The sequence below is a fragment of the Trichechus manatus genome, unplaced genomic scaffold, assembly GCF_000243295.1.
Source record: "Trichechus manatus latirostris isolate Lorelei unplaced genomic scaffold, TriManLat1.0 scaffold00054, whole genome shotgun sequence".
Classification (NCBI taxonomy): domain Eukaryota; kingdom Metazoa; phylum Chordata; class Mammalia; order Sirenia; family Trichechidae; genus Trichechus; species Trichechus manatus.
The window spans coordinates 16,298,520-16,314,684 of NW_004443990.1; the positions used below are offsets into that span (position 1 = coordinate 16,298,520).

The 16,165-nt window shown below is 49.0% G+C and overlaps 1 protein-coding gene across 1 annotated transcript in view; it reads left to right on the top strand.

Moving 5' to 3' along the window:
* Positions 1-11,420, top strand: part of LRRC3C (leucine rich repeat containing 3C) — a 15,657-nt gene extending 4,237 nt beyond the window's left edge. The window contains exon 2 of the mRNA XM_012556019.2: positions 10,619-11,420. Coding sequence (XP_012411473.2) covers positions 10,619-11,420 — 802 coding nt within the window. The remainder of the gene's footprint in view (positions 1-10,618) is intronic.
* Positions 11,421-16,165: the final 4,745 nt, after the last annotated feature.

A 16,165-nucleotide genomic window follows, 5' to 3' on the forward strand; every position in this document is an offset into this window, starting at 1 on the left:
GGGCACCATCTAGCTGTACTGGACTCAGTCCGGTGGAGGCCTTGGTAGCTGTGGAAATTAGTCCTTCGGACTAATCGTTTCCTTGTATCCTGTTCTCTTCATTCTCCCTTGCTCCCGAAGGGATGAGACGAGTGGAGTATGTTAGATGGCCGCTCACAGGCTTTTAAGACCCCAGACACTACTCACCAAGGTAGAATGTAGAGCATTGTCTTCATAAACTGTGTTATGCCAATTGAGCTAGATGTTCCCTGAGACCATGGTCCCCACAGCCCTCCGCTCAGCAGTTCAGTCCTTCAGGGAGTATGGGGCTTCCATGTAAGTCTGGCACTTTTTTAGGAATTTCAGTTTGTTCTACATTTTTCTCCCATTCTATCCGGGACAATCTAGTGAGTCCCTCATCAGAACGGTTGTAGTGGTAGCTAGGCACCATCTAGTTCTTCTGGTCTCGAGGCAGGTAATGTCATTGTTCATGTAGATGGGTTTCTTCTTTGAGTCTTTGGTTTCTTCTTTGTCTTTAGCTCCGGAGGAGTGGAGACCAATAGTTGTGTCTTAGATGGCCACTCACAAGCTTTTCAGACCCCAGACTCTACTCACCAAACTAGGATGTAGAACATTGTCTTTATGGACTATATTATACCAATAGACTGAGTTGCCCCACGAGACTATAGTCCTAAACTCTCAAACCCAGTAGACCAATCCCATAAGGTATTTGTGTCCAGGAAGTACTGTGGTAATGGTTTTTAGTTTAAAAAACTTACCTTTCAGAAATGTATACTAAAATATTTGTGTATGAAATTACATGATGACAGGATTTTCTTCAAAATAATCTGGGCTAGGGGTGTAGGGGAGTAGAAGAAATAAGATGGGCCACAAGGGGATAATTATTGAAGCCAATTCTGCCCTCATAATTATCACCTCTTCGCCAAATATCTTTCAGCCACGAATGGGCCTGGCACAGTTCAGAATAAACGGCTGGGTGATGGGAATATGAAGTTTCTTATATTATTTTCTCTACTTTTTTATGTTTTAAATTGTTCTTTATTAAAAAGTTTTTCTATTTTTGCATGTGCATTAACAATTAACATAGGACAAAATAGAGCAGCCCTGGTAAGATCCTTGCCCCAGAAAGCCAGGGTTCATCCCTCAGCAACTCCAGTTACCGGCTGTGTGACCTTAGACAAGTAACTGAAACTCTCTGTGCTTCAGTTAACCTCATTTCTAAGTGCAGATGATGATGACCAGGATAATACCCACCATGTGTTGCCCTGAAGACTAAATGGATCAATCAAGGTGAAACAGGTAAAACAATTCCTGGCACATTGTAAGTGCTCTATACACATTGCTGCCTTTTATTAGCTCATTCCACAGATATTTGAGCATCAACAAAATAAAAACAGTTTGCGTTAAGAGGCAGGATTAGGGGTGATCTTTTTCATTCTCTAGTTTCAAACTTTGTGTAATGTGATATTACTACTTCTAAATTTTTTATGAAATGTGTTTTGTAAACAGAGTGAGCCACCTTCACAGCCCCTCTCTGCCCTCTGGGAGTTCCAGGTCTGCAGTCCGCTGAGGTAGTCTGCCTTTGGGGTGTTTCCACTTGGCTGGGTGGTGTGGCCTCTGCTTGCAACAGATACACTCCTGTGGACCAAGATAGCAAACACTGGGCAAGATAATAAACAAGGCACATTCCCAGCCAGTGGCAGTGGCGCGGGAGGCGGAGCATCAAGAAGCAGAGCCCCTCCCTCCGACCCCTGAGGGACAGAATGCCACTCCTCCACCCCTACTACTCTCCCCCTCCCTCCAACATCACCCCCTGCTTCCTGAAGGGGAGACGTCCCACCCAGAGAAAGCACAACCACAGGAAAAGAGCTGTTTATTTCACTGAGCCAGCAAGCGAGTGAGAAGCAAGGCGGCGGGGGGACGACAAGGGGGACATGGGGGAGTGGGCGACAGGGGACAGGTGGCGGGCGTTGGGCAGCGACTGGCACATCACAGGTCAGCACTGGGTCAGGCCTTCCTCCGCCCAGCCCTGTAGTTGGCTATTTTGGGCTGCGGAGGGAAGGGGCTCAGCCCACCAGCACCTCTGAGGCCAGAGCAAAGGACTGGGAACTAGAACTTCCCTCTGGGAGCCAAGGACAGGGTTGTACTTTGGAACCCCTCAATCTGCGTATTCCTTGATATGGACCATTGCCAGTTTCTCCCATGAATAAATATCGTTTAAAAAAACTGCAAATGGTACAGATCAAAAGGGCAGTGGGGGGTAACACCGAATGAGGGTGAAGTGTGTACAGCTTGTGGAAAGTAAAGGATGTCGCTAAGACGTACACAAGAACCAATGTCACAAAACAATTTGTGTATTGTTTAATGAGAAACTAATTTGCCCTGTAAACTTTCACCTAAAGCACAATTAAAAAAAAAAAAAAAAAGATGTGCACAAGAAAAAAAGGCCTTTTGGTAATTGCTGTGGCATATACAATTTTGTGACAACCAGAAAATATATGCGCAGGTATACAGTCGATCCTCCATATCCATGGGTCCTGCATCCACGGATTCAACCAACCATGAATTAAAAATATTTTTTAAAAAAGACTTTTTTTTCTTATCATTATTCCCTCAGCAATGTGTACAACTGTTTACATAGCATTTCCATTGTAGCAGGTATTATGATAATCTAGAGATGAGTTAAAGTATACAGGAAGATGTGCATAGGTTATGTGCAAATACTATGCCATTTTATATAAGGGACTTGAGCATCCATGGATTTTGGTATCCATGATGTTCCTGGAACCAATCCCCCACAGAGGGACAAAGTGTATGTATGTATGTAGGCATATAAGTATACAGGTATGTATATGTGAGTATATATATATGTATATATAGGTGTATTCATATGTATATTCATGTATATATGTATATATATATATATATATATAAAATAAAGCACATGTAGGCACAGTTACAAATAACTTCTTAGACATAACCAAACATCTTTCAGGGTTGATTTTCAGGGTCTGAAGGCTTAGGACCATAGTCTCGTGGGATAACTTGGTCAATTAGCATAATATAGATGTAGTGCAGTGAATTACTTAATTTGGTCTTCTGGCCATGCATGGTCTTGTGACTCCCACAGTGTGATTGGGTAGGAGTATGCAAATAAGGTGCCTATGGCCCACCAAGGGGATTGGACAGCTTGCTAATAAAGCAAATAAGGTACATGTAACCTTTGTGGGGGTGGGACCATATAAATAAGGTATATGGAACCCTAAAAAGGGGATTGATCAGTTTTGCCACCAAAACTTAAAAAGTGAGCCAATCCCAGAGGCGGGGGCGGGGGGCGGTGACTCATTACCACCAAGAAGAAAAGCCAGGAGTGGAGTGTGCCTTTGAGACCTGGGGTCCCTGCATGGAGAACCTCCTAGATCCAGGAGACAGAGACAGCTGTAACACCAGAGATGGCAAGAAGCAGCAGCAAGCAAAGCAGAATCCAGCAGCAGATAAACAGCAGCAACAGAACCAGGAGACCGATGCGAGATGGCTGCGGTGGGCTTCCCAACCTGCCAAGCGAGGTGACTACAGGGGGCACGCTGACCCATGAAGCGAGAAAGCTGAGCGCCTTTGGGCAGGAGGTTTGCTGGCGGAGTGGGGTGCCTCTGGGTACTTGTTGGTGGAGCTAAAGAACTTTGTAACACTTGCCGGAGCAGGGCAGAGGCCAGGCCAAGGGCCAAGAGAGGAAGCCTGTCCTCAGAGGGCCAAGAGGAGCTGGCATGGCTGAGAGGAGCTGAGAAAGCTATCCTGCACTGCAGAAGGTAGACTTTGCCTACATGCTTCCTGATCCTGATCCCAAGTTGTAGCCTACTGATCCTGATCCCAAGTTGTAACATATTACTTCCCTAATAAACTCCATAACCGTGAGTATGGTCTGTGAGTTCTGTGTGGCCATTGCAACGAATTCTTGAACCCAGCAGAGAATTAGAGTGCCATGGGAGTGCTGTATCAGAATTGGTAAAAAGGTTGGAGGGTGGGGGTATGTCTGACCTCCACTTCATAGGAATCAGCTGTGTGCTGATCGTGATTCTTTCTCCTCCCCCTCATGAAGTTAGAGGAGGTCTGATGCCTCCACCACCACCATTTTCACAATAGGTCATAAAGTTTATGGGTACATCCTAGTTTGGGGAGTAGTGTCTGGGATCTTAAAAGCTTGAGAGCAGCCATCTAAGATACAACTATTGGTCTCTACTTCTCCGGAGCAAACGAGAAGGAAGGAAACCAAAGACTCAAAGAAGAAACTAGTCTACAGGATAAATAGTCTACATGAACCACAGCCTCATCTACCCTGAGACCAGAACAAGAAGATGGTGCCTGGTTACCACTACCGATCGTTCTGATTAGGGCCACAATAGATGGATCCCAATAGAATGGGAGAAAATTGTGGAACAGAACCTTAAATTCCTAAAAAAATCCAGACTTACTGGACCAGTTGAGACTGGAGGACTCCCTGAGACTATTGCCCTGAGATACTCTTTAAACTTTGAACTGAAACTAGCCGCTGAGGTCACCTTTTAGCTAAATAACAGATTTGCTCACAAACTAAAAAAATATAACTTATGAGTACTGTGCTCCTTTAAAAGAATCATCTATATGAGACCAAATGGTCAACAATTAAAACAAAGATGAGAAAGTAAGAGGGCAGGGAAACTAGATTAATGGAAACAGAACAACCAGAACAGAAATGAGAGTGTTCATGCATTGTGAAGAATGTAACCAATGTCACTGAACAATTTGTGTAGAAATTGTTGAATGAGAACCTAAACTGCTGTGTAAACCTTCACTGAAAACACAATAAAGTATTATTTAAAAAAAAAAAGAGCAATGGATATAAAAACAGTATCCTTGCTAGGTTGGCATTGGCTTCAAGACAAGACCCCCTAGCACCCTTCCAATCATGTTACTATCCTTGTTGGCCTCCTATCTAGAAATCCTGGGTGAACACTGTCCTATATCCCCTTCTTCCCCTGCCTAAGGCTGACTCCTCCTTCCGTAATAATCACAGCTACCGTCATTAGGCAGTTGCTGTGTTCCAGGCCATGGGTAAAGGGCTTTACATGTATGGACTCTTTTAGTCTTCAGAATAGCCCTGTGAAGTAGGTATTTTCATTACTCCCATTTAACAAATGAGAAAACTGAAACACAGAGAGTTTAAATATTTTGCTCAAAGTCACACAGCTAGGAAGTGACATTTCTCCCAAAAGCCATTCCCGGCCACCCCTCTGTCCTGTTCTCACAGGGGCGTTGTAAAGACTTCTATCACTGCACTGAGGGCACTCTATTTAAGTTCTCTGTTACATATCTGCTTCCCCCACTAGGCTGCTTACCCATGTCTTACTCATATTTGCATTTCCTGCACACAGTGGATTCTCAATAAATGTTAGCTGAAGTACGTAAGTGAACCACACAGCCCAGACTGCAGCCACACTGAGCTACTCAACATTCTCAGAACACACATCATGCTTTCTTGCTCTTGTCTCAGCCTACAATGCTTTTTCTCCTATCCTTTTTTGTCTGGTAGACTCCTATTTATCCCTAGCTCAACTGTCACCTTCTCTGTGCAGCCTTCCCCAACTGTCCAGGCAGAGTCCATTGCTTCCTTCTCTGGGCTCCTCTGACTCCTGCAAACAGCTCAGCTAGAGCCACCCCTAGGCTATCAGGTGGCAGTAAGTATTTTGCAGGTGCCTGTCTTCCCTCATTGTTTGGGGGATGTTTTACTTCTCTTTACATCCCTAATGCCTGAGGCCTTGGTACATAGTAGGTGTGCGGATGTGTGCTGAAACAATGAGAGAATACAGCTGAGGACGAGTACAAGGCGTATACAGCCTTTGCCCTTTCCTCAAGGCGGTGTTAAGTGCTAGGAGGCATTCCTGGGCGGTGTAAACACTTAACTCCCTCTGCTGGAAGGTTTGAGTCCACCCAGAGGCACCTAGGAAGAAAGGCCTGGAGATCTACTGAAAAATCAGACATGGAAAACTCTATGGAGCACAGTTCTACTCTGACACACATGGGGTGGTCATGAGTTAGAATTGACTCAATGACAACTGGTTATCAAGGAAGGAGACAGGGAATGGATACCAAGTAGACAGCTAGCTGACTCTACCACAATTATTCTCTCTTTGTGCTTCAAAGTTCCTTGCACACATGTCTGTTATGGCAGACATCACATTAACGCATAGAGGAGACATATGTCTACGTGTCTATGACTCCTACTAGACTAAAAAACAAAAAACAAACCGGTTGCCATCAAGTCGATTCCAACTCATAGCGACCCTATAGGACAGAGTAGAACTTCCCCATCGGGTTTCCAAGAATTCCAAGGAGCAGTTGGTGGATTTGAACTATCGACATTTTGGTTAATGGCTCTCAATTCAGCCTGCACTTTAGAATACCTGGGGACCTTTTAAAAAATACCCTAGACCCCATCCACAGAGATTTTATAGTGAGAGCATTATATATTTAAGCTCTCTGTTACATATCTGCTTCCTGCACTAGGCTGCTTCCCCATGTCTTACTTATATTTGCATTTCCTGCACGTAGTGGATTCTCAAGGTGTCCAGGTGAAGCCCAAGCATAAATAATTTTTTTCAAGCCCTTCAAGTGAGTCTGATGAGCAGGTTGAGTTTTGAGAAGGTGTGATGGACCCAGCACCTTAAGAACAGAATCTGTACCTTCTTCAACTAACACAGTACTTGGAATATAGGGCTTGCAGGAAATCTTCACTGAATGAATGAATGAATGAGCGGCAGAGAAGAATTTCCCCTCCAATTTCTGTCAACCCCCACCCCTACCCTGCACTGTGCATTGTCCTGACTGGGGTTCCTCCTCTCCCCAACAGTTTTCCCATCTTTACTGAGCACTGCCCTTAGCCACCCTCAGTTAAACACCATCGACAGCTCCAGATCAACTCTCCTATGTGGACAGAATGCCTGCTTCTCCCACAGCTGCTGTGCTGGATATCCTAGCCCCACTCTTTCCCGGTACCTGCCCTTGCTGAGAAGGAGTTGACTCTCTCCATCAACAGCCAGGCTCAACTCTTGTGCCATAGCTAAACCCCATGTCCAGTGTGAGAGAAGGGCAGTGGGAGGAGTCGAAGCCCACATGCTTTCTACACGACATTTAGCCACAACCCTGAAATGGACCCCTGAGTATTGAGCCACAGAGTGTTGGGCCTAAGGAAAAAGCAACCCAAAGAAAAAATTTTTGCTTCTCCTCCACAACTGGATGGTGCCCAGCTGCCATTAATGAATGTTTAGATCGAAGACTCTACAGAAGAAACCTGATCAAAAGGGAAAAAAATGCAATACAGAATTCCAAATTCTCATGAAATCCAGACTTGAGTTTGGATGAATCACAGAATCTGAGCCATTGAGTTTGGATGAATCACGGAATCTTCCCCTGAGATAATCTTTTAACCTTAAACCAAAAATATCCCCTGACGCGTTCTTTAAACCAAACAATAGTTTACCTTAGCTAGTAAAGAATGTCTGCCTTGATCATTATGCTCTTTTAAGAACTATCTATATGGCATCAGAATGACAACAGCAACTCATAAGATTAGACAGGGAGTCTAGGGGAGAGTGAGTTTATGTTAATGAGGGAGGAACAACTCCAAAAAGGAGGGTGAGAATGGTTGCACAACTTGGAGAATGTAATCAATGGCACTGAATTGTACATGAAGAAATTGTTGAATTATGTACGGTCTGCTGTGTATATTTTTAACAACAAAAATAAATAAATTTTTAAAATGTTCTTTTTTTAACTTCTGCTCAAGTGTAGAAAATGTATCTTATCTGATTCCTTGGATATATGTGAGTCTGAGAAATGTCCCTGTTGACGTCACAAGAATGAGTCAGCAGTTTGTACATCCCCAGAGGTGACATCATTCAGTATCCTGTCATCTGTCTGGCCCCCATCATGCTCCTGAAACTGCTTGTTCAAAGATCACCCACAGGACTGCTTCACAGGTGTATGTCCTGTGCAGTCACACACAGCCATCTCCTCAGAAGGGTCCTGTATTTGGCTGAATGCTCTGCTGTCATCATCTTGAAATTCTTAACAGTTTTTGAACAAGGGGCCCAACATATTCATTTTGCACTGGGCCCTACAAATTATGTGTCCAGTCCTGGCCACCCATAATGTCTTACAAAATCTAGCAATGTTTTCTTTCTCAGAAATGTCTTCAGAACATATGACTTCAGCCTCCCTTGTGAAAGTCCTCCCTGGTCTCTGTGACACCCCAGTCTCCTGTTCTCTTCCACCTCTCTGACCTGGTGGGAGTAATGCAGGGTTTGATGCGATACTGTGGGTGTCATGAGGGGTCAAAAGGCAAGGAACACAGGGTATTGGCAAGGGAGGCACAGAGGAAGGAGCGGGGCCAAAAGGCTAGAGGAGGTGGTTAGAAGGAGTCAGGAAATGGGCTCTGGTCTCAGTTGGGCCACTGCCTCACTGTGTAACTCTGGTCACATTCCCTCTCTAGGCCTCAGTTTACTATGTGCAATCTAAGAGGGTTGGACTAGATAGTCTCAAAGATCCATTCCAGCTCTGCCATCCTTTGAGGCTCTAAGCTCTAGCACCAAACCGGAGATGGTACAGGTAAGATGGTGACATGCCACAGGAGGCTGAGTTATGTGTGGCCAAGGCAGCCAGTGGCTGGGGTTGAAAGTCTGGGGAGTTAGAGAGGATAAGGTAAGGTAATGGATGAGCTAAGGTAACAGATGGGTCATCCACATGGGTATTAGCATCGGTGATCTCTTGTCACCCCTGCCCTGCAGAGCACAGAAGATGTGGTGGAGAGGAAAAACCTGACCTGGTGCTGAAATCCTGGAGAAAGGTCAAAGCATGTTCTGGAAGACAGTAATCATAACAACTGGCCTTTGCACAGTACTCCACAAAGTGCCTTCACATCCACTAAACCCTCCAACCCTGCATCAGCATTCTCACTTGCAAAGGCAGACTCAAGGGTGCAGAGAGGCTTGCTGGTATGCCCAAAGTCACGCACAAATCTCACCTTCTGGCTTCAAATCCTTCCTTCCCACTACCCAGTGAGCATTAGGGGAGGGTTGGGTAATGGGGTGGCATGGTAGGATCAGGAGGCCCTGGGGAATAAGAAGTCGTCCAAGCCCTCCTTAGCACCTAGACGTGTGGGAGAGTTAAAAGTGCCACCTTGGGCGCCCAGAAACTGAACGAGGCTGAGCCAGTTCCAACTCAGAACATAAAAGCAATGGGAAAACTCAGACTTCAGGCATCTTGAAGAACCCCTTCCATTCCTAGAGGGGTCATTTACCAACACTGCCGAGAACAAACAAAAGTTGAACCACAGCGCCCCCTGGCAGGCAAGAGGGCTGGGTACCCCAGAGGAGAGGAGATGAGGTCCTTCAGAAACACATTTTCCAAGGAAAAAGCTGAGACTAGTAGTTTGCTCACCATTGAAGAAGGTGACACAGGGCATGGTAGAAAGGCAGAGAAAGAAATTGGGGGGAGTGATGGAGTTGGGGGAGACAGGTTGCTGGAGGCAATGAATGCAGGATGGAGCCACCCCAGTTCTGCACCCCCAGGCCTACCCAGTAGGGACCCCTTCTGCTCAGTCAGGTTCCAGGCAAGGGAGAGAGGTTCTGGGGAGTCAGAGTTTCAGCCCCAGCTGGGAAGATGCCATATCAGGGTCTTGAGAGGAAATAAATTGGGGCTGGTCTACCCACAGCAGAGAGTTCATCAGGGTCCAGGATCTGCCCTGTCTTGGCATTGCCTGGTCAGGCCATGGCTCAGGTATCTGACACCTGGGGCCCAGAGTCACATGCCAGGAAACCTAACACTCTTGGGCCCCAGCCCCCAGCTTCCAGCAGCTACGAGCAAGCGGGGCTTCTGGAGGAGGAAGCGGGTCTCCAGAGCTGAGCATCAGGGAGGCTACTTTCTGGGAGAGGGCAGCACAGGAGAAGGCTCTCCTGCCAACAGGGGTGAGAGGCTGGCAGGAGGAGGGAGAGGATGAGGGAGGAAGAATGGGGCAGGGAAGACAGTGCTGGGGCAGGCAGAGGGGTAGGTGCCTGAAAAGGAAAAGGGAGTGGTAGGCACAGAAGGTGGGGCCTACGGTACCCCTTGTCTAGTCACCTAGCCTAACTGGATGCCCTAAAGTGCTATTGCTGTCCTCGTTGTCTTCTTCACACTAGTGCCTACCTGGGCCCACCTGGCAATTACCTAGGTAGGCTGGGGGAAGAAGATTTTATTCCAGTGAGGGACATCAATACATAGGTGAGGCAGAAGCTTAAAAACTCCCAGACCAAGAATGGCCAACAGAGCCTTGGTCGACAGGCCAAGGGACTTCATAGATTAACCCTCCAGAACCAAAGAGACCCCAGGAGGGTCTCAAGCCCAGGGGATACCTTTACCTAAAGGGCCCTACTGAGGAGCCGTAGGCCAAGAGAGGGAACTAAGAAAGTCACTCAGGCCTGAGAGAACCCCCAAAGAAGGGGCCCCAGCCCAAAGAGACCCCAGAGAGGGACCTCAGGAAGGGAGGCCCACAGTGGGGAATAGGGTTCTCTTTACTCAATCTTTCTTTATGGGGCCTTTTCTTCCCCAGATCCTACTCCACCCCAGGACTATGTCAAGCTGTGGCCATGCTCCCACCAGTCAGCCACCTCCTGCCCCTCCTGCTGATGATAGGCATGGGGGGTACTGTGTCCAGCCCTCGGACACCTCCCCAGGGCTGCTACGTGGCAGAGGAAGCTGGTGAGCGGACGTTCCGCTGCAGCCAGGCAGGCCTGAGTGCTGTGCCCACTGGCATCCCCAACGACACCCGTAAGCTCTACCTGGATGCCAACCAGCTGGCATCAGTTCCAGCTGGTGCCTTCCAGCACCTGCCTGTCCTAGAGGAGCTGGATCTGTCCCATAATGCCCTTGCCCATCTCTCAGGGGCTGCTTTTCAGGGCCTGGCGGGCACTCTGCGCCACCTTGACCTCTCTGCCAACCAGCTGGCCTCGGTGCCTGTGGAGGTCTTCATGGGGCTACAGATCCAAGTGAACCTGTCCGCCAACCCGTGGCACTGTGACTGCGCCCTCCAGGAGGTGCTCAGGAGAGTGAGGCTGGCACCAGGCACTGGGACGGGCATTGTGTGTGGCCCGGGAGCCCGACCGGATCTTGTGGGGCAGGAGTTCCTGCCACTGGCAGGGGAGGAAGAGCTGTGTGGGACGGGGCGAGGTGGGGCCCAGCGGAGCACCGATGTGGCCCTGCTGGTCACCATGGGAGGCTGGCTGGTGCTCGTGGTGGCCTATCTGATCCACTACGTGTGGCAGAACCGAGATGAGGCCCGGCGCCCCCTCAAGCAGGCCCCAGTGCTGCCCGTGTGCTCCGAGGACTCCTCTACTCTTAGCACAGTTGTCTGATGGCCAGGGAGCACGCCTCCTTGCCCTGCACCCCACATTCCTACCCCTACGCCCTCTCCTTTCCTCTGACCCACTCTGCCACCTCTGCAGTTTCACCCCACCCCCAAATTCCATCCCACCCCTACCCTTCCTTCTCTGTCTCCCCTAACCAACTGATTTCTCGCTCAACCAACTCCATCTTTGACCACCTATTCTGTGCCTGGATTGTGCTAGACTCAGAGAACCCAAAGTTCCCGAGTCCACAGTCCTGGGGGGGCGACAGAACAGAGAATGACAGCAGGTGGTATGTGTGCCAACCAGGAAGAAGGAGCAGGTAGCTGTGGGAGCACTGAGGAGGGAGCTGCTACCTGGCTGAGGGTGACCTCAAGGGCTTCGCGCTATAGACGTTTGAACTGACAAAGAGTGAAGATGACTTTGGGCAGAAAAAGGGGAGAGACGCTAGATGGAAGGTCATGTGCAAAGGCAAGGAAGATGTAAAACAATCTGGAATGTTTGGGCAGTGGCAGGACCTACCTCGGGGCTGGAATAGAGGAGCAAATAGTGGTGAGAGGAAGGTGGGGCCGAGCTGGAGGTGCTGTCAGAAAGTTGAGGTGCGTCCCTGTGGGTGCCTCCTTTCTTCTCCTCCATCCTGTTGCCTCTACTGAGAACAGCCACACCTTCTTGCTCCTCTCTCTTGGCCCCCAGGCTTCTCTCCCAGTATCCTCTTTTGGGGACCCCCTGGCTCAGGGTCACCTGCTTCCTTTTCTGAAGACTCCCCATCTATGTCTTCTTTATAAATTGAAGGGATTCTTGAACCCCCCAAACCTTGGGGGAAAAGTGGTCTGTCTCCTCTAAGACTGATCTGGGGACAGGTAACTAGAGGTTGGGGGCCAAGGAGGTGTCCTGCGCCCAAAACATCACTAAACAATTCAATAAAGTCACTTTTACAAACTCCTCTGATCTCTTCCTTATTGTTCATTTTATTGGACTTTTGTAGGCTGGCAGCAAGAAGGGGTGGGAGGGGTGTTGAGCTCTCCACCACCATCTCCTCTAACACCTCTAGGTGGGGATGCTCCTGCTGGACTGGATGTCAGCTTCCTCTTTCCCCTTCTGCCTCCCAGCTCCTGACACCAGAATCTATCTGCTAGGGAAGCCAGGGCCTATGAATTAAAGGTGATGGAATGGGAAGGGTGAGGGATGAGGGGGTTCTGGTGGGAGGACAAACAGGGAGGAGGAAGAGAGGGCAGCATCAAGGCATCAGTCATCAGGCCTTAGGTCTCCAGCCTGCTGGCCCATGCAGCCTCTCTAGGACCTGGGAGGGGAGGAGAGGGGGCGTAGGAGGCACAGGGATAAGGGAGCTGCTACCCTTTTGGCAATCTGCCTTTTCTTTTGGTGGGAGAGTCTGACTAGAGTGTAGGAAGAAACCAGATGAGCTCAAAGTTAATAAAAGAATTCCTGGGGGAAGGGAGACTAAGTTGGCTGAAAGAGAAGGGTATATGAGATATCCCTGTTCCCAAACAGACTTCTCAAGGGACCCAAAGAGGTCAACACACCCTATCCCCTGCCTCCATGCAGGCTGATTTGCCCATGTGGGCTCCATTGAAGAGAGCTGCTTTTGGGAAGCTCATGGGAGCCCCAACAGAAACTGAAGATAAGAACCGTTGAACCCGGGTTCCACCCAGCCTGGAGCAGAGATCTGTGGGCGGCCACCCAAGGAGTGGCAGAGAGGAATCCACTGTCTCCCCTGGCCTTTCTGCCCCATCCTGCCTTCTTGTCTCTTCCCAGGCTCCCCACACTTCCACTGGTCCCCATCTGATCCCTGAGGCTCCCCTCCCCCCACCACTCCAAGTGTGAGCTCCCTAATATCATCCAGGAAGCCTTATCTTGACCCACCTCAGAAAAACCTGAACCCAATCCTCTTTTCTCAAGAGACATGGGCCTCCCAACTCCAGGGATACTCAGGGATGGGGGAAAGAATTAGGGTTGGGAAATTTCAGGTTGCAGCTTTGAGTCCCAGCAACACCCTGGCCTGGGCCTTGGAATCCTGGCCCCATCCCTATCAAAGCTACCATCACTCCCTCCCTTGCCACTGTCAGGGTCTGTCCCATTCTGCTTGCCTACCCTCTATTGGAATCAGGTTGGAACGCGTTTCACTGGGTTATGGGAAGTAGACTGTGTAGACCTGTGGAGGTGGGAGAGTGGGGGATGGGGGGGCAACCGTCTCTATCACGGTGCCCATTCCTGGAGCCTCATTCAACTCTCTGTCATCCGAGCAGCAGAGGCCACATCTGAAAGCCTGCAGAGAGCCACTCCCCCTATCCTGACACCCAGCCCCAGTTCTCAGAGGTGAGCTTAGGGTGGGAAAGGATCCAGGCAGGTCAGCTTTGGCTGTAGTTCAGATAGGCGGGGTCCTGGAGCCAGGGGTCCTGAGCCCTGGATAGCAAGCATTCCACCAGTCATCACCATGGCCTTCGTCACTCAGTTTCCTCTCCCCATCTAGAGCTAGAACAGGAGGAAAGGGAGAGGGAGGATGAGTGGGACAAAGAAGGGAGGTGAGGGGAGGTAAGGGGAGATGCTTCACTGACTGCCCTACCTAGGAAGAGAACCCTTCACCCCAGTCAGCTAGAGTCTCTGAGTCAGAACTTGATGGGAAGAGGGTGTCAGAAGCTGTAGCTACAGTTTGGCTATCACAGAGCTGGGCACCCCCAGACTGCTACCTGAAACAGTCACTGAACCTGAGCAACCCCTCAGCACCCTGACCTCTGGGTTGTGCTTGCCCACTGGGCAGGCAAGAGCAGAGTGGCACATTAGCTTCAACTCCATCCTCAGCTCTGCCAGGGACCAGGGACTGGGATCTCGGGACCCGTGTTCCAAGACACCACCTGGGCCCTGGTGAGGCAGCGAATCCTGTTGGGGACCTCATCCCACGGAACGGCCTCATTGATGCTGCCTGCTTCCAGCCCTTCTGCCTAGTATGGAGGAAGAGAAAGTGTATACTCTTCTGGGAGACACAGTACGTCAAGACTGACTTCTCCCTCTGGGCTGTGCTGGAGCCAGAAACGAAACTGCCAGGTACCAAGAGAGCCAGGCCAGATGCCTGGTCCAGTTCTGAGGCACAAGGCGGGCACACATCCCAAGTACCCGGGAGGCCTGGGGGCAAGCTCCAGCTTGTCATCCACACGCAGCATCCTACAGCCAGTGGACTGTGGGTGGGAGTGGGAGGAGAGAGGTCCTTCAGCCCTTCCACCACTAGCTTCTTTTTGCCCAATGCAGCAGAGGCCATGGTAATAGAGAAATCAGGCACTACCCTCAGGGAGCCTCTAGTCTGAGGGGGGAGACATGAACCTAGCTCTGAGGGAACTCCCAGTCTGAGGTGGGAGGCATGAACCTAGCTCTCAGGGAACTCCCAGTATGAGGCGGGAGACGTGAAACTAGCTCTCAGGGAACTACTAGACTAATGAAAGAAATATGATCCTTTCTTTTCGGGGAGCTCCCAGACTGAAGAGACAGAGATATCCCCTAAACACAGAGACTTAAACACCTACAAAGCCTCCTTATCTGCTAAAGGAGATGAACAGAGAGCAAACTGCATACACTGGAGCTGAGAGAGGTAGTAGAGGAGCAATGGATGGGGCACGGCCCCCACCCTTTCTTGTCTTGGGTTCCCCGCAGGTGACTCAAGCACACTACGGAAGCCTGCTACAGAGGGAAGGGATATCAGCATCAAACCAGATGCAGTTCAGTCAGCTTCTTCCAAGGGCAGGGATTGCGTCGCCCTCATTAGACTAAAGAGAATTCAAACCAGAAAGTCTCTCCTCATTTCTCTGGGGCTCAGCCATCAGCAACCTCACCTGCCTATGAGGAAGGTTGCCGCAAACCGAGAAGGCAGAACACAGACAAAACAGGGCCTTCGAGCTGCCAAAATGGATGCCACCACAATTCTACCCATTCACTAGACAAACATTTATTGAGCTGCTACTTCATGCCAGGCATTGCAGATACAAGGATGAGTAAGTCACGGTGCCCACCCTTAAAGACCTGACAGGCTACTATATCACTGACTACAGCCCAGGGTGACAAAAGTGTGCACAGGAGCCATGGAAGCCCAGGAGGAGCATCTAAATCAAACACCGACTGAAGTTCATGTACTTTGTTCACAGGAGCGCTCACTCAGAATTCATTCATTCTTATTTTACACATAGTTCTGATAGTTTTGGAACTATGGCTTCTAGCTGTACGACAGGTTGGAAGCAGTATATTTGAAGTGAAAAAACAGCAAAAAGTCTATTACAGACAGTTGCAATAACAGCAGTGAGAAACAGTGGCCTGACAGCAGGGAGAGACATTCTTAGAAGTATTTTAAGAACTCAAATGCATCTCACTTGGGTCATTTAGCATGTCCTCAATGGTCTTGTGTGGACAAATGATCCTCCCTACCTCAAAAGGCCCTATGGACATTGGCAAAATAGGGAATATTAATTGCATTGACTTTGAGTTACCTATAAAAAGGTCCAGTTTTACAGCATCCACCCTCTGAGGCAGGGAGCAGGTAACACATTAAACAAAGAGTTTCCATACTATCAGGGCCCAAACCCAAAACCCATTGTCTTCAAGTCGATTCAGACTCCTAGCGACCCTAGAGGACAGAATACAACTGCCCATGGGGTTTCCTAGGCAGTAATATTTACGGGAGCAGACTGGCACATCTTTCTCCCGCCCTGTCAGGGCAGAGGTAAATAACACAGAAGGACTGTTGGAAAACACTT